Source organism: Mobula hypostoma, chromosome 4, assembly GCF_963921235.1.
Source record: "Mobula hypostoma chromosome 4, sMobHyp1.1, whole genome shotgun sequence".
In the NCBI taxonomy this organism is placed as follows: Eukaryota; Metazoa; Chordata; class Chondrichthyes; order Myliobatiformes; family Myliobatidae; genus Mobula; species Mobula hypostoma.
Window position 1 is genome coordinate 17,941,347 of NC_086100.1, and position 19,023 is coordinate 17,960,369.

The 19,023-nt window shown below is 42.6% G+C and overlaps 1 protein-coding gene across 3 annotated transcripts in view; it reads right to left on the minus strand.

The window, feature by feature from the left end:
• Positions 1–19,023, minus strand: part of eif2a (eukaryotic translation initiation factor 2A) — a 61,640-nt gene that overhangs the window by 32,069 nt on the left and 10,548 nt on the right. For all 3 annotated transcript variants that reach the window (XM_063045357.1, XM_063045356.1, XM_063045358.1), the window contains exons 2-4: positions 10,284–10,353; positions 9,340–9,414; positions 8,424–8,542 (exon numbers count right to left, since the gene is read on the minus strand). In XM_063045357.1, the coding sequence (XP_062901427.1) occupies positions 8,424–8,542; positions 9,340–9,414; positions 10,284–10,353 (264 nt within the window). The remainder of the gene's footprint in view (positions 1–8,423; positions 8,543–9,339; positions 9,415–10,283; positions 10,354–19,023) is intronic.

The following is a 19,023-nucleotide window of genomic DNA, read 5'->3' on the forward strand; positions in this document are numbered from 1 at the left end:
TCCTTGAGGCCCCAGAATGCCTTTATAGTCTTTGACAGTTCCCAGTCATTCCAGGCTTATTTTGCTACAGTAATAGTCTCATGAGTTAAACATTAAAGAAAGTAGGTTTAGATATTATTTTTATTCTTTTAAGTATTTATTGAGGTAAAATAAGCGAGCACTTATTACATTTATCCTTTCTACATGACTGATGGCCCTGTTCAAGTGACCTGGCTTGCCTTTCCTAAGCCAGTCTTCCCTAGTGCAAACGTGGATCCCGACTATCGAAGTCAGGGGGCTATTGCTCTGCCACTGGACTCCATAGAAAGTGGACTAGTGCACCAGTATCCAGGGTGTCTTGGATTATTTATTCACTTCCTGTGGTTTGGAATTTGATTGATGAGCAAAATTATTTTTCTTATTTTACTGACTGGATTTTACAATTAACTTCTATTTGTTCCTGTTTAAGGGCTAAGACCCTCTCCCAGTTGAAACTACTTAATCAAGTATTACATTTCCTGTTAAATTTTAAAGGTCTCCATTAAGCCATCCTCAAGCCACACTTATCCAACTTTTCCAAATGTTTAATATTTCAGTCAGTATGGAAAATAGCAATACTGAAAATGTAGTTAATAAATTTGTTGTTAACGTACAAGTTAACATTAACAGGATTAAATCAACACTGGACATGCATAATCTAAGAACATATTCACAACACATAAAATAATCTAAAATATAACTGTGTACCTACTGTGTATAATTAACCATAAGGTGTAAACTGTGAGCCTGTGCTGAAAGTTCCATTACAAAATCTAATTAAACATTTGCACCTGCAGAGAAATATTATCTTCTAGACTCAGTAACTTTTCCTTCATCATCAAAATTATTCACAGAGCAACAGCTTGCCAATAGCAAAAGGCCATGCCTTTTGCTTCATCTACTGTACCTGCTTGCATACCATCTTGTTGTTTCCCAGTGCTTCTGGAATATTAACAGTCTTATCCATTCAGTCAAGCTTGATATCACTGAATAATCCATTCTAATCTCTTGGTGTTGAAGAATGACAACAGGACAGAAATATTCAGCCCACTGTGACTGTACTGGTTCTTAAATGTACCCAATTAGTTGCACATCTTTACACAAAACCTAAAGCTCTGGAACTTTCAGCACATTAACTAGCTTGTGAAAAAAATACTATTAATTCTGCTTCCATGCCTTTTCAGAAATTACCCAAAATCCCTCTCTCTCTTTCTCTACACTCAGTGGCCACTTTATTAGGTTCACCTGCTCACTAACACAAGTATCTAATCAGCCAGTCATGTGGCAGCAACTCAATGCATAAAAGCATGCAACATACATCAAAGTTGCTGGTGAACGCAGCAGGCCAAGCAGCATCTATAGGAAGAGGCGCAGTCGACATTTCAGGCCGAGACCCTTCGTCAGGACTAACTGAAGGAAGAGTGAGTAAGGGATTTGGGAGCGGGAGCGGGAGGTGCAAAATGATAGGAGAAGACAGGAGGTGCTTAAGAGGTTCAGTTGTTGTTCAGACCAAACATCAGAAAGGGGAAGATATGTGATCCAAGTGACTTTGATCATGTTGGTGTCAAGACGGTGTAGCTTGAGTATCTCAGAAACTGCCGATCTCCTAGCATTTTCATGCACAACAGTCTCCAGAATTTACAGGGAATGGCGAAAAAAAAACAAAAAAATCCAGTGAGTGGTAGTTCTGTGAGTGAAAATGCCTTGTTAATGAGAGAAGTCAGAGGAGAATGGCCAGACTGGTTCAAGCTGACAAGAAGGTGCCAGTACAGTCGGCCCTCCGTATCCGCGGATTCAACCATCCGCGGATCGGGAAAACCCGGATGTTCTCTTTCCAGCACTTGTTGTTTGAGCATTGTTTGCCTCGCGTCACATTCGGTTGCAAAGAAGCAATTACCATTAACTTATATAGGAAAAAGTTTTGAGCGTTCCCAGACCCAAAAAAATAACCTACCAAATAAAACATAAAATAACACTAACATATAGTAAAAGCAGGAATGATATGCTACTAGCAGAACCAGTAGTAACATCGGCAGCTTTCAAGATTCTTTCTCTCTGCGTGTAAATACAGAAGTACGAATGGTGGACGCAGGCAAGTTCAACGCACGCACAATGTCCTTATTTCATTCACAATCGAAACGCTTAATTACGACTAGTTTTACGCTAAGTGTTACACCCTTACGAGCTCTCTCCGGCTTCTCTGTTACCTAGAACACATCTTGCTAACGGATGCACAAAATAAATTGAGATAAAGCACTCTCGCTGCTCGGGGTGCGCGCTGCCTCTATAACAGCTCGCTGCAAAACAAACACTGAACGCTATTTTTGTTTTTCGTAACACCCTTACGAGCTCTCTTAGGCTTTTATATAAGGGACTTGAGCACCCGTGATTTTTGGTATCCGCAGGGGGTCCCGGCACCAATCCCTCGCGGATACGGAGGGCCGACTGTAATTTAAATAACCACACGTTACAACAGTGGTGTGCAGAAGAACATCTCTGAGCACACAGCACGTCGAACTTGAAGTGGATGGGCTACAGCTGCAGAAGACCTTAGGTCTATACAGTTTGAACAGTGATTGTTTGTGTCATGCTCTTTTGCTGGAGAAAATACTCCAATCTTTCATTAACATTTTTAGCCAACTAATTTATATCTGTACCTTCTGATTATTCTTATTGTGACTTCAGGTAACAATTGATACATATATAACTGGAGCCTGGATACATATATAACATTAGCTAAGTTTCTGACCACCAATTCATGTCTAGACTGGATGCCTGAAGACACAAAGTCAAATCCCACCATGGGGATTTAAATTCAAGCAATTCTAGAATGAAAAGTTATCAGTGGTAAGGCCAACTACTGGTTTACTAATCCTATCCGGTTCAGCAATTCTTTCAAGGAAGGAAACCTGTCATTCATATCTCCTTTGGCCTAATATACTGGCAGACCAATAGCAACGTGACTGACCTTCAATAAGGCTTAATAAGCTACTTTAAATCTCCTTGATACTTATCGCCTCTCACCTTAAAGCTTTATTCTCTAGTAATTGACACTTCTACCTTGGGAAAAAGACTGCCTACCCCATCCATCCGTGCACCTCTCATAATTTTATAAACCTCTATTTGGTCTTCCCTCTGTCTCCAATGCTCCAGAGAAAACAATCCAACTTGGTTCAACCTCTCCTTAGAGCTAATACTCTCTAATCCAGGTACCTTCTCTGTGGACCTCTTCTGCAACTTCTACAAAGCATCCATATCCTTCCAGTAATGGGGCAATCAGAACTGCACACAATAGTCCAAATGTGGCTGAACCAAGTGTTTCTACTGATGAAGTGGTATCCCACATTTTTCCATGATGCACCTCAGCTTCTTCACCTTCCCCACAATCCTTAAGAGCCTCATTTCTCGTTTCTCCTCTATTTTGGAAGTTCCCACTTTTCCACACAGTACATTGCATGAAGAAGCGATACTGCTATAAAACATGTGTTTCTAGACTGCCCATCCTTAATCTTTTGTAATACTCATCTGGTGCAGGACGTCACTGTTCTCTTCCCTGAATTCCCTAGCATCCATGACCCTTGCCAGAATAAATACAGACAAGAAGTAATCACTTAAGATATCATACATCTCCTGTAGCTGCCACATATGTGACCACACTGATCCTCAAGGGGATCTGTTCTCTCCCTAGTTACCCTTTTGTTCTATTATACTTATAGAATCCTTTATTGCTAGAAGATAACTTATGGTTTAAGATGGTGCAGGTCAAGCAGAGTGACGGTTTACTGGTAGCAAACAAAACAAACAGAATTATAAATTACTTTACTAATCACACTGTTTCTTGAATACGATCACTGCAGCCAATAGGTTGTAACTTCCCTTTCAGACTTGAGCTTTTGAAGCCTGTACGACCTGGCATTTTTGCGGTGTGAACTGAGGTCTCGAAGGTGCAGGATGGTTGCAGCGTGATGTGTACGGGCTGAATCGAGGCTGCAGTGGGGAATGAGCCAATGCTTGGCCATTGCTGGAGTGGACTTGGGAGGTGATTTGATGTGGCAGAACCAAGGTGAGGCAAGCAGAGGCGAGTCAGACTCGAGGTGGCAGGGCCCGGGCCTGAGGTTTGACCCATGCTGATCAGGAAAAGTTGAGTTTGGGCTGAATGAGGCAGCAGGACCTGGGCCCAAGAGTGTATCAAAGCAGCAGGGCCCTGATCTGAGAGCGAGATCATACCAAGGTTTGGCTGACTTAAACGTGCAGCCAGATTGAAAAGTCAGGGTGTTGGGACTGGAGGCGAGGGACAGGCCGGAGTTCAGCTCACTGCTCTGCTCGGTATTCTCGCCTCTGTGTTGAACTGAGGCTGTGCCTGTAACTAATGGGCTCCTGAATCGGCTGAAGCAATGACTGTCTTCCTGGCTGTGGACTCACTTTCATGAACTTCAATTCTGAATGTTTATTTGCTTACTTTTATTGAACATAGAACATAGAATAGTACAGCACATTACAGGCCCTTCAGCCCACAATGTTGTGCTGACCCTCAAACCCTGCCTCCCATATAACCCCCCACCTTAAATTCCTCCATACACCTGTCTAGTTGCATGATTTTTTTTTCCTGCACATTGGGTGTTTGACTGTCTTTTTTTAGTGGATTCTATTGGATTTCTTTGTTTTGTGTTGCCTGTGAGGAGACAAATCTCAAGGTTTTATATATTATACATGTTTTGATAATAAATGTACTTTGAACTTTGTGAAAGATACTACGTGATCAGCCGGAAGGACTGTGTATGACTGTTACAGATGGGCATGTTCCGAGGTGCAGAACCACTTGAGCAAGGAAGCAATGAAGCTTGTAGCAGCTGCCACAGAGTTTGTCAAGGGAGGGGGGTTAAGTTTAAGGGCGACATGCTGTTTCACACAATGTAGCTGGAACCTGTTTGGTCATGGAATGCATGAAAAGGGGAAAACCCAATATAAAATGAACCATGGTGGTAAGTGGGAATAATTTATCAGATTCTGTAAATGCACTGTATCTTCTTGCTGTAAATGCCATGAATGAAAATTTTGGGTAAAAAAAAAAACTGGTCTTGCCACTGCAGCTTTAATCTTATTGATTGGACAAAAAATATGAAACAAGTCTAACAACCGTATTTTCAACCATTATTTCATGCTCAACAAGTGTTCTATCCTTCCATTAGATTACAGAGTCATAGAAAAGGACAGCACAGAAACAGGCCCTTCAGCCCATCTAGTACATGCCAAAACCATTTAAACTGCCTATACAGAGTATAGACTCCACAACTCTTGTTGACCATGTACCTATGCAAACTTCACATGCACCACTAGTGCTGGCAGCTCATTCCACACTCTAACCATCCTCTGAGTGAATAGGTTTCTCCTCATGTTCCTCTTAAATTTTTCACCTTTCACCCTTAACCCATGACCTCTAGTTGCAGTCCCACCCAACCTCAATGGAAAAGGCCTGCTTGCATTTATCCTATCTACACCCCTCATAATTAAGTAAAATATATTTTGCATATGCAGAAATAAAGCTGCAATAAAATTCACAGCAGCAAATGAGCTTATTGCAAAAATATTAAATTTGAATATTCTATCAGTATTAAGTTGAGTATTTCTAACTAATAATTCTTTATCTAGTAGGTGGTTATGGAAGCTGTTCATGATTTCTGGATTTTACATATCTGCAATATGTACCTAATGAGACTGTCAAACTGCCACATGCAACGAATCTGGGAAGCCTTTATAACTGCTGGCTATGCACAACTTCATAGTGAGAAATACTTGTTGCATACCTTGTTGATGCTTTCATTCAACAAGCCATCCCCAAAGGCATTCAAAGTTCAAAGTAAATTTATAATTTAGTACATATATGTCACCATATACTACCTTCAGGTTAATTTTTTGTAGGCATTTAAAGGGGGAAAATACAACAGAATTTATGAACAAAAACTAAAAAACAATCAACGTGCAAAAGAAAACGAATTGTGTAAATAAAAATTAATACCGAGAACATGGGGTTTAAGGAGTCCTTGAAAGTGAGTCTGTAGGCCATATTATCAGCGACAAGTGAAGTTACTCATGCTGATTCAGAAACCTGATGGTTGTGGGTTAGTGACTGCTCCTGAACCTGGTTAAGTGGAACCTAAGGCTTCTGTACCTCTGGCCCAATGCTAGTAGTGAGAAGAGCATGTGGCCTGGATGGTGGGGGCCTTTGATGATGGGAGCAGCTTCCTTGTGGCAGCGCTCCATGTAAAGGTGCTCAATGGCGTTTAGGGCTTTGCCTGAGACGGACGGAGCATCAAGCCATTGACATCGGGGGTAAAGCCAAGTTCCACAGTGCCTTAGGCCTGACTTTAAACATTTGTGAATTATGAAAGTGAGTACGTGCAGACTCTTCCAAATGTAAGTGATAGCCCAATCGAAACCTTGCCCTGAATATCTGCAGGCATGCAAATTCAGCCAGGATTGTTTGTTCAAGGCCTGTTCTCTCAATGTCAGACAAAGCACTAATATTGGCTTACATCCATCAGTCAACTCTCGATACAAATTAACTGAAACTTGAACAGAAGCTATGTGCTACCTGTGGCTCCACAGTATAGACTCCACAACTCATGGTGACAAAAAGTTTGGATGATTAGGGCCTAACAGCTTCTTTTCTAGTTGTTCAACCTCATTTGGAGGAAGAATCCAAATTGTTGCTCATACCAAGTACAGAATTGAAAATGGCCTGATTCTATTTCTATCTCTTACGGTCTGTAACGAAGTAACTCTGGTGGAACATGAAATTGTTGAGGTCATTCGGCAGAATTGATCATCACTAAAACTTTCAAACAAGCACAAACACATTGCTTGACTTGTAATACATAGAACAGTCCAGGCCACTCAGCCCACCATGTTGTGCAGATCTTTTAACCCAGGCATTCCCAACCTTTTTAATGCCATGGACTCCTACCAGTAACCCCTGATGGAATCCCCAGTTTTAACCTACTCCAAGATCAATCTAACCTCCCACATGGCTCCCCACGTTTTCTCCATCCATTTGCCTATCCAAGAATTACATGCCTCTAACATCACCCCTAGCACTGAGTTACATGCAGTCACCACTGTCTGTGGGAAAAAGAACTTGCCTCTGGCACTCCCCCATGCTTTCCTCCAATCACCTAAAATTCTGCCCTCAGATAAAGGCACTGACTGTCCATTCGATCTATACCTCTTATCATCTTATGCACTTCAATCAAGTCACCTGCATTCTCCTTCGCTCCAAAGAGGACAGCTCTAGCTCACTCACCCTTTCACCACAGGACACGCTCTCCATTCAGCATCCTGGTAAATCTCTCTGAATGTGCTCTTAAGCTTCCACATCCTGAGGCGACTAGAACTGAACACAATACTCCAAGTGTGGTCTAACCAGCGTCTTTTACAGAGCTACAACATTACCTCGCGGCTCTTGAACTCAATTCCTGCAACTAATGAAGGCCAACGTACCACACACCTTCTTCACTACTCTATCTATTTACGTGGCAAATTTGAGGGTTCTATGGATGCAGTAAGTCTCTGTCAGGCCTTTCATGTATGGCGGAGTACCATCCACAGCCCATGTTGCACTAGAACTGAGATCAGCATCCGTCAGCTCTAAAACATGTGTTTGTCAGAACAATATGAGAAGACTTGCTGGAGTAGCTCTTGAAGTTCATTCCACACTCTGCACGGAACAGGCTCCTCCCAGAGACAATACAAACAGCAGCTCAGGTGTAGAACCATCACCTCGCTAAAAAATGTCCTCTGGTCTGCTTAAGACTTACTGGTCTTCCAGTGAAAGTTGTTGTCTATGGCTGAGTGCCGCAAAGAGGCACACTCTGACATCTAGGGTTATGTGCTCTGAGACTTGCTGAAGGTAGATGCAGCAACTGCAAAGACTCTTCGGGGAAAAGGCACAGCTTAAGGCCTTTTTACCATTGTACTTAAGGACTCCTTCCTCCCACTCCCCACTTTCTTATTCTGGTTTGTGCCCCGTTCCTTTCCAGTCCTGATGAAGGGTTTTATCCCAAAATATCAACTGTTCGTTTCCTTCTGTGAACGCTGAGTTCCTCCAGCATTTTGTGTGTGTTGCTCTTAAAATGTATGATCTGCATGTGAATTATAACTGGTGTCACACTAATGCAGTAATTGCACTAATATGTTCTGTGATTAAAATGATGACTTGAATGCTGTATACCGCATATATTTAAATTGTTAAAGTATTTTTGACTAAACAATGACTCAACAGCATTGCACAACAAGTTAATTCCAATTTTACATTTCCCCCTCTCATACATTCAAATATAATGGATTACTGGTGTTGATTACAGGAGACAGAGTGGTGAATATGGACTTTAAGTAAATGAATTACTCACTAATATAAGGTTGCCAAGTTGCCAAGATGCTGTTTTGAGGAGAGAATGCCAGCAAAGCCACTTTAGGCAGATCAAAAGAGTGTAATAGCCGACCGTCCACGGTACCCACGATATTTACACTGGAGAAAAAGAAGAGATGCTATTCAAATATAAGCTTATCAAAGCTAGTTGCAGAATCAATAAAACATAGTACAGTATGAACAGAAGGTACAGGATAACGGAAGATAGATTTGTTTTACTGTGTGTTGAAATAGACAAGTATAATAGGGATGTATGTCTGGGCTGTAGTATTTTTCTCAAGTTATCTTGTCAACCAGGACTCTTCCTCCTCACATATTACAACAGATCAACATAAAATGCTGCAGTAGGATAAAACTGCAACAATCTCTCAACCTAAAATAAAATTCAACAATAAATTGAATATATATTTATTGATTTAGAGATATAGCATGAACAGGCCCTTCCAGCCGAGTAAGCCAATTAACCTCTTAACTGGTACATCATTGAATTGTGGGAGCATCCAGAGGGAATGCACACTAGAATGTACAAGCTCAGGGGTAAGTTTTTTTACACAGAGGGTTGTGGGTGCCTGGAATGACTTGCCAGGGATGGTGGTGGAGGCTAAAATATTAGGGGTAGTTAAGAGCCTCTTGGACAGGCACATGGATGAAAGAAAAATAGAGGGTTACGGGGTAGAGTGGGTTTAGTACTTAATTTTTTTAAAGGAATATATGGGTTGGCACAACATCGAGAGCCGAAGGGCCTGTACTGTGCTGTAGTATTCTAGTGTCCTGCTAACCGCTATGGTACCATAGCGCCCCACAGTATGTTACAGGGACATAACTCGAGATACAAGTTGAATTATGACTTTAAAGACCAAAGAATTTGTAACAAGTGAGCAAATGCTAGAACTGACTTTTCCCCATTGCACCAGGCGAACAATGAACCATCTCTGCTGAAAATAAAGCCTTTGCAATTTTTCTTGTCCTCTCTGTAAGACAAAAAGGGAAAGAAAAACAATAATCAGATTCAAGCAACGGCAAATTGAAGTATCCTTCCAGACTTCTACTCGACGTAAACTATTTTGCCAAGTTCATAAGACTGTAGACACAATTAAAACAGTAAATTAAATGAACCAAAGATGAGCAGCAATTTACTGTAGCCAAACTTGTCCATGGTAAATATAATAGAGCTCATCTCCAGTTTATGGCAGGGCTCTGATCCTATGAACTGCTCGTAACTTGTAACTTGGACTGTTGTCAAGCAGGAAAAGTAGCTGCCAATTGAGCTTCCAGGCAGCAGAAGATGCCTGCAGTCCCTGCAGCAGCCAGTAAATCCTTGTTGCTGGTCTCTCAAAACACCTGTCGATACATATACAAGTCAGGCCTTTGTAACCCAAGGAGAATATACAGATTCTTCTAATTTAATGCAAACTTTCTTGATATTAAAAAGAAATCACAATTTTCTTTTTTTTTGTTTTGCAGTGGTGGGGCAGGAGGAATGGGATCAGTGCAGGGAGGGGTTCCCACAGTGGCCATCATTTCTTGCTGAGAGGACAGTCAGATAAATTTATTTTTACACATTTACCTTATAACTGGGGCCAAGGAATGTTAGAGGGTGGTTCAAGACAACTTATCAGTCCAAGTGGGACATGCAGCTTCTTCTACTGGCACCAAATCTTCTCAGTTGGATGGAATTCATGGCTTGGAAATATCTTCTAGCCTGAAGTTGAAAACCTGACACTCTATTACTAGCTTAAGGTTCCTATTTTAAAAATATATACATATTTATTTCGGTCTAATTTCCATTTAAACATTTCCCCCATGTTCAATAGAAGTGTAACAAATTTATTTAAAATACCTTGTGAAAGAGGCATTTTCTGTATACTTGGGAGGGCCATTGAGCATATAGATTCCTTCCGAGCCTCGAACTGTAATATACAATCATAAAGTCCAATGTTAAAGTACAATTGCAATCCATAACACTTGCATAATACTTTACTTTTCTTACTTTATACTTTATGGTCACCAAACAATTGATACTAGAACGTACAATCATCATAGCGATATTTGATTCTGTGCTTCCCGCTCCCTGGAGCACAAATCGATAGAAAATATTAAAAAATTTAAATTATAAATCATAAATAGAAAATAGAAAAGGGAAAGTAAGGTAGTGCAAAAAAACCAAGAGGCAGGTCCGGATATTTGGAGTGTATGGCCCCGATCCAGGTCAGGATCCGTTCAGCAGTCTTATCACAGTTGGAAAGAAGCTGTTCCCAAATCTGGCCGTATGAGTCTTCAAGCTCCTGAGCCTTCTCCCGGAGGGAAGAGGGACGAAAGGTGTGTTGGCTGGGTGGGTCATGTCCTTGATTATCCTGGCAGCACTGCTCCGACAGCGTGTGGTGTAAAGTGAGTCCAAGGACGGAAGATTGGTTTGTGTGATGTGCTGCGCCGTGTTCACGATCTTCTGCAGCTTCTTTCAGTCTTGGACAGGACATCTTCCATACCAGGTTGTGATGCACCCTAGAAGAATGCTTTCTACGGTGCACCTATAAAAATTAGTGAGGGTTTTAGGGGACAGGCCAAATTTCCTTAGTTTTCTCAGGAAGTAAAGGTGCTGATGGGCCTTCTTGGCAGTGGACTCTGCTTGGTCAGACCAAGTCAGGTCATTTGTGATATTGACCCCGAGGAACTTAAAAGCTTTTGACCTGTTCCACTTGCGCACCACTGATGTAAATTGGGTCATGCGGTCCGCTACTCCTTCTGAAGTCAACAACCAATTCCTTCGTCTTGCTGACGTTGAGGGATAGGTTATTGTCTTTGCACCATGCCACCAGGTTCTTAATTTCCTCTCTGTACTCAAACTCATCATTACCTGAGATGCAGCCTACAATTGTTGTGTCATCAGCAAACTTATATATTGAGTTTGATTGAAACCTGGCTACACAATCATGGGTGTACAGTGAGTACAGCAGGGGGCTGAGTACACAGCCTTGTGGGGCACCGGTGCTCAGAGTGATTGTAGAGGAGAGCTTGTCCCCTATTTTTACAGCCTGGGTCCTGTCTGTGAGGAAGTTGAAGATCCAGCTGCAGATCTGAGTGCTAAGGCCCAGGCTCCGGAGCTTAGGAATCAGCTTATTTGGAAAGATGGTATTAAAGGCAGAGCTGTAGTCAATGAAAAGGAGCCTTACGTATGAGCCTTTATTCTCCAGGTGTTCCAAGGAGGAATGTAGGGCCAGAGAGATGGCATCTGCCATTGACCTGTTGCTCTGGTAGGCGAATTGCAAAGCGTCGAGGTTGACCGGTAGGCTGTGGTTGATGTGTGCCATAACCAATCTCTCGAAGCACTTCATAGCAATTGATGTCAGAGCCACAGGTCAATAGTCATTCAGGCATGCCACCTTGCTCTTCTTCGGCACTGGGATTATCGTTGCCTTCTTAAAACATGAGGGGATCTTAGACTGAAGCAAGGAGCAGTTGAAGATGTCAGCAAACACTCCAGCTAGCTTGCTTGCACAGGCCCGGAGAACCAGTCCCGGGACGCCACCTGGGCCCGTCGCCTTCCTTGGATTTATCTTCAGGAAGGCCTTTCTAACGTCCTCCTCGGTGACGATGAATCTCGATGCCACCAGGTCCAGTTCATCCGGAGGGAGTGGAACGCTCCTCTTCTGTTCGAATCTTGCGTAGAATACGTTAAGTTCGTCAGGAAGAGAAGCGCCACGGTTATTGATATTCCCAGCCTTTTCTTTGCACCCAGTGATCTCATTTAGACCCTGCCATAGTCTACTGGCATCCCTCTGGTTAGCCTGGGCTTCCAACTTGGCTCGATATTGCCTCTTGGCGCCCTTAATGGCTTTCTGGAGTTCACGCCTGGATTCCATATAGCGACTGGTGTCCCTGGACCTAAAAGCCGCAGCTCTAGCCTTCAAAAGGGACTTGACCCAATACCCGGATCGTCTTGCGAGACACACAGTCCTCTGTGCATTTCCAAATAAAGTCCGTGACAGCTGAGGCATACTCTTCGAGGTTAGCTGCCGAGTCCTTGAATACTAACCAGTCCACAGATTCAAAACAGTCACGGAGGACCTCATCTGTTTCCTCCGTTCAACGCAACACTACTTTTGACACCGTGACCTCGCGCTTCAGTTTCTGTTTGTAAGCCGGGAGGAGGAGTATGGCCTGATGGTCCAATTATTTTCCGAAGTGAGGTTGTGGGACAGAACGGTAGGCATCCTTGACTGCTGTGTAGCAGAGGTCAAGTATATTTGGGCTTCTAGTGGGGCAGGAGACATGTTGGTATAACTTTGGCAGCGCTTTCTGGCTGCCAAAGTATTGAGGTCTAACTGTACCAAACGGTGAAAAGTAGCTTTGAAGTTGACTCCAAAGTTGATCTTCTGGCCAGATGACCAGATCACCCTCACAGAATAAGAAACAGTAAAGGACATGGCTATTTGTCCTATCATGCCACTATTTTTCTAAGAGAAATCTTATTAGTCCAATTCCCTCGCTTCTCCACCAAACATCCCTTCTTCACAACTTCCACACCCTCCCCACACCTCCCCAGAGGGACAGGAAGTAGTTCAGGAAATGTAATCCAATTATCCAACTGTTCACTTCAAAACAAACCTTTCCACAATACTGTAATCTCATTTTTGTATACCTTTGTTGTACTTTCTGTTAGGTTTTCTCCACCCTCTCAAAGAATGATATATATATTTCAGCAGAGATGACTTGGTATTTTATTATTGGTTAGCACAGCTTCATGGATATATCTTTAAGTATAAAATCCAGTATTCAAAGAAGTTCAAAATGCAAAGTAAATTTTATTATCTAAATACATACATGTCACCACACACAACCCTGAGATTCATTTTCCTGTGGGCCTACTCAGCAGATCTACAGAAAGGTGACCATAGCAGGATCGATGAAAGATCAAGTAGAGTGCAGAAAACAACAAACTGTGCAAATGCAAATATAAATAAATAGCAATAAATAATGAAAACATGAAATAGCAAGATAAAGAGACCTTAAAATGAGATCTTGGTTGTGGGACAAGTGAATGTAGTTATCCTCTTTTGTTCAAGAACCTGATGATAGAAGGGTAGTAAATGTTCTTGAACTTGGTGGTGTGAGTCCTGAGGCTCTTGTACCTTCTACCTGGCAGCAGCGAGAAAAGAGCATGGCCTGAGTAGTGAGGATCTTTAATGATGGATGCTGCTTTCCTACGATAGCGTTTCATGTAAATGTGCTCAATGGTTGGGAGGGCTGTACTATACCGTGATATACTACCCCAAATTTTCTGTTCATAGGCATTGGTGTTTCCATACCAGACTGCGATGCAGGCAGTCAAAGCACTTCCCACTACACATCTATAGAAGTTTGACAGAATTTTTGATGACATGCCAAATTTCCGCAGACTCCTAAGGAAGCAGAGGCGCTGTGTGTACAAACATATCAGTATATAGGAGGGAGAGTGAAAACCTGGCTGAATGGTATCTCAGCAACAAGACCACAACCAAAGAGCTGATTATTGACTCCAGGAGGAGGAACCCAGTGGTTATAACCCAGGAGTTATTATTTCAGACGATCTGTCCTGGGTCCAGCACTTAAGTGTCATTACAAAGAAAACATACTGAATCTTCGCAAACTTCGAATGTCATCTAAAATGTTGACAAACTTCTATAGATGCACGGTGGAGAGTATAATGACTGGATGCATCATGGCTTGGTATGGATACACCAATGCCCTTAAAAGGAAAAGCCCATAAAAAGTAGTGGATACAGTCCAGTCCTTCACAGGTAAAGCCCTCCCCATCATTGAGCACATCCAGGAGTGCTATGAACTCACTTTCAAGAACTCTACAACTCATGTTCTCAATACTATTTACTGTTCATTTATTTACCATTATTTTATTTCTCTTTTTATATTTGTATTTGCACAATTTGTTGTCCTTGTGGGTAGTTTTTCATTGATTTTATTGTTTCTTTGTATTTACAGTGAAAGGCTGCAAGAAAATGAATCTCAGGGTAATATACATACATATTTGATAAAAGTTTACTTAAAACATTTCCAGTTTTCTTTTCTTCTACCCCTTTAAAACTCTACCACCTGTTTCTATCATCCTACCAAAACATATCAAATAGCAGATGCCTTAGTTCCATCTGCCAAGTGTTTGCCTGCATATGTCCTCTTAAAATGTATCAGTGCCTTCTCGATTACTTCACTTCTAAGTCTGGTGTGATCTGGAATTTGGAAATTGAGTCCTGTACCCCAAAGTCCCAGTCATTAACACATGTGAAAATGACAATGGCCCTGGCTTCTGAACAGTGAAAAACAGAAGTGTAAATATCTCGAATAACACACACAAAATGCTACAAGAATTCAGCAGGTCAGGCAGCACCTATGGAAAGCAATACAAAGTCGACATTTCAGGCCGAGATCCTTCATCAACACTGTGTGCATTACTCCGAACTTCCAGCATCTGCAGAATCTCTTGCGTTGGTGTAAATATCTCTCTCTGTGGTACCAATATTGGCTGGTGTCAGGGCCTTGTGGTTTGACTCTTAGTAGGATTACTCATGCCAAACAGATCAAAGGGTAGAAGCCAGACTGAGAGGGGTCCACCAGTCCTCCAGTTTCAGGGGTTCATTCCAAGGCTAGCAACCCCGACCGGTCAAAGAGCAATTGTGACAGAAACAGCAATGAGAAATCCTTCTATACAGCCAGAAACAGAGGACCTTTATTACTGTCCTAAACGCCAGTGGCTTAACAGGCTATAAGTAAGTAATGGTGCAGTTACAACTCAAAATATTATAACACCTACAACAGGAATTCTGCAGATGCTGGAAATTCAAGCAACACACATCAAAGTTGCTGGTGAATGCAGCAGGCCAGGCAGCATCTGTAGGAAGAGGTGCAGTCGACGTTTCAGGCCGAGACCCTTCGTCAGGACTAACTGAAGGAAGAGTGAGTAAGGGATTTGAAAGTTGGAGGGGGAGATCTAAAATGGTAGGAGAAGACAGGAGGGGGAGGGATAGAGCCAAGAGCTGGACAGGTGATAGGCAAAAGGGGATACGAGAGGATCACCTTGCTGAACATCTACGCTCTGTCCGCCAGAGAAAGCAGGATCTCCCAGTGGCCACACATTTTAATTCCACATCCCATTCCCATTCTGACATGTCTATCCACGGCCTCCTCTACTGTAAAGATGAAGCCACACTCAGGTTGGAGGAACAACACCTTATATTCCGTCTGGGTAGCCTCCAACCTGATGGCATGAACATCGACTTCTCTAACTTCCGCTGAGGCCCCACCTCCCCCTCGTACCCCATCTGTTACTTATTCTTATGCACACATTCTTTCTCTCACTCTCCTTTTTCTCCCTCTGTCCCTCTGAATATACCTCTTGCCCATCTTCTGGGTCCTTCCCCCCCCCCCGTCTTTCTTCCCGGACCTCCTGTCCCATGATCCTCTCGTATCCCCTTTTGCCTATCACCTGTCCAGCTCTTGGCTCTATCCCTCCCCCTCCTGTCTTCTCCTACCATTTTAGATCTCCCCCTCCCCCTCCAACTTTCAAATCCCTTACTCACTCTTCCTTCAGTTAGTCCTGACGAAGGGTCTCGGCCTGAAACGTCGACTGCACCTCTTCCTACAGATGCTGCCTGGCCTGCTGCGTTCACCAGCAACTTTGATGTGTGTTGCATATTATAACACCTGGTCATTTCATTTAAATAACCTTATGCATTTTAGCAATTGGTTTCCAATTGAAAACCAGAAGATTGGTGTATTCAAAGATGCCACTTTTTACTAATGACAGCTAAAAATACCAAGTAATCTCCACCTCAGGGGCAGCACACACAAACTGCTGGATGAACTCCGCAGGTCAGGCAGCAGACATGGAGGGGAATAAGCACGTTTCAGGCCAAGAGGTCCTGATGAAGGGTCTCAGCCCGAAACGTTGACTATGTATTCCCTTCCATCGATGCTGCCTGACTTGGTAAGTTCCTCCAGCATTTTTTGTGTGTTGCTCAAGATTCCCAGCATCTGCAGAATCCTATTGTCAGATACAGTATATTAACAATTTGGATGGGAATTATGTGGCTTGAATCAGAACCAGATTTATTATCACTGCAATACTGTATGTCATGAAATTTGTTATTTAGTGGCAGAGTACGATGCAATACATAAAATACAGTGGATTCTGGTTAATTGGGGCATCAGATAATCAGTGAGGCGAGGGCAGCTTCATAGATTAACGTTTACTGGAGAGAATGCTTCGGCTGATACTGAAATTGCCAAAAAGTTCCCAGCAGAACTGAAAAAAATAATTACAGAAGGTGGTTATTCGTATAAGCAAGTGTTTAACTGTGACAAAGCTGCAACTTATTGGAAAAAATTGCCGAGTAAGACATTTATTTCGAAAGAAGAAAAGCAGGCTAAGGGACACAAGGCATCGAAGGACAGGTTTACCCTAATGCCTGTTATTAATGCCACTGGTGATGCTGTCCTTGAGCCTCTACTAGTGTACCATTCAGAAAATCCGACGGCACTTAAAGGCGTTGATAAGAAAACACTTCCCGCCACCCCAACTTCCGACAACTCAACCTAACACACCATCCCGATTCCCGTAAGTGAAACTACACTGTACATACATTATTTCTACTTTATATAGGTTGTGTATTTTTGTGTTATTTAGTATGATTTGTTATTTGGTACGATTTGGCAGCCTCATAGCTTAAAGGTTACTGGAGAGAGTGCTTCCGCCGACAGCGCCTGCACCGACAGGGTTTGCGTGAGATTTTCACTGCGCTAGACAGTGCTTCAATGATTGCAGAAAAGTATTTCTACTTTATATAGGCTGCGTATTTATCATATCATTCCTGCTTTTACTATATGTTACTGTTATTTTAGGTTTTATGTGTTATCTGGCATGATTTGGTAGGTTATTTTTTGGGTCTGGAAACGCTCAAAAAATTTTCCCATATAAATAAATGGTAATTGCTTCTTCACTTTACGACATTTCGGCTTACGAATCGTTTCATAGGAACGCTCTACCTTCAGATGGCAGGGGAAGCCTGTATGTATTTAAATGAAATACAGAACAAAATAGGACACTACCAATACCACTGTTGGTTGTCCATCGTATCTGACAATGACAGGAAACCTGTACAGGAGAGTTTTTAAAGTGGAAAAGCCGTTGCACTGGTGCAGTTCCACTCTCTCGGTCTGGGTCCAGTGGGACGAGTAGTCCTCACAACTGGGGTCTTCCCAGGTTAGAGGATGACCACTTCTGTGCCTCGTCATGCCCTTTGCTCCTCACGCAGCACTGCAGTGCCGCCTTCCTGACGGTCGAATCTCACTGTAGACCTCATCCACCTCGTCTGCCAGGCCTGACTTTGCATGTCCCTATCTCACTGGGGTATGAAACTCGCTGGCTACAGTCACCTGGTTTATCCCACCCATCGAAGCGGTGTACCAGTGTGTCACCATGGTTGCATGCAAACAGCTACTTGGATCCACAGGAGAGAGCTGAGTGTCGGTGAGAACTAAAGTTAATATTCAAGATGATTGTCAATACCTTCAAATTCTTCGTGGTTCCTAACTTTTTGAAGTACTGAAATTGTGCCATTTTCACAGCTGGCTGGTTCTGGCATCTCCAAGCCTGAATGCGTTATACCACCGTGAGCAAAAGAGTACTGAATTGTCTTAATACTCACTTCTCGGCAACTATCAGTAACAAGAATCACTGCTTTTTGAACACAAACACACCCAGCCGATGCTATTTAAAAACTGTTAGCTGTAAGCATAGTGTAGTGTCTAAAGGCCACACAAGAGCATGCAACTAATGCTAGTTAGAAGCTGTTCGGCAAGTCTTCTGCCCCAATTGAGTGGCAGTGTGTCCAAAATAAACAAATGGAATCTTGGCAATTTTCTTGATCAGCTTTTGTAAGTTTAGGAGTCGTCCCAAATAAGCAGGCACACTGATACTGATCAAACCACCCATGACTACCTTTAGATTCCACTTTCGCAACACTTTCATCACCATCAGCCAGTGCTTTCTGTTTCAGCTTATTAAAAAGACTGACTGATTTCTCTTTAAGTAGAAGACAACTTAAAGGAACACCATGCTTTGTACACCCATCAATCCACTCAAGCAATAGACTTTCCATTTTATCCATTACTAAGTGCCGACTAAGAGAGACCACTTTGCTACGAGCAGAACCAACAGTAACATCGGCAGCTTTCAAGATTTTTTCTCTCTGCGTATAAATAGTGCAAATGGTGGATGCGGGCAAGTTCAACACGTGGACAATGTCCTTACTTTGTTCACCACGATCGAAACACTTAATTATGTCTGGTCTTACGCTAAGCATAACACCCTTACGAGCTCTTTTAGGTTTTTCCGATACCTTCGAACTCATCTTGCTAACGGATGCACAAAATAAATCGAGATAAAGCACGTGTTTAAGCAATGGCAGCTAGAATGCAGTTCCGAGGGAGGAGCTTGGCTGCTTGGGGTGTGCGCTGCTTTTTTTCCCGCACGCCGCCATTTCTCGCGCGCTGCTTTTTTCGTAACAGTGAAAACACCTTCTGTTAGTGAA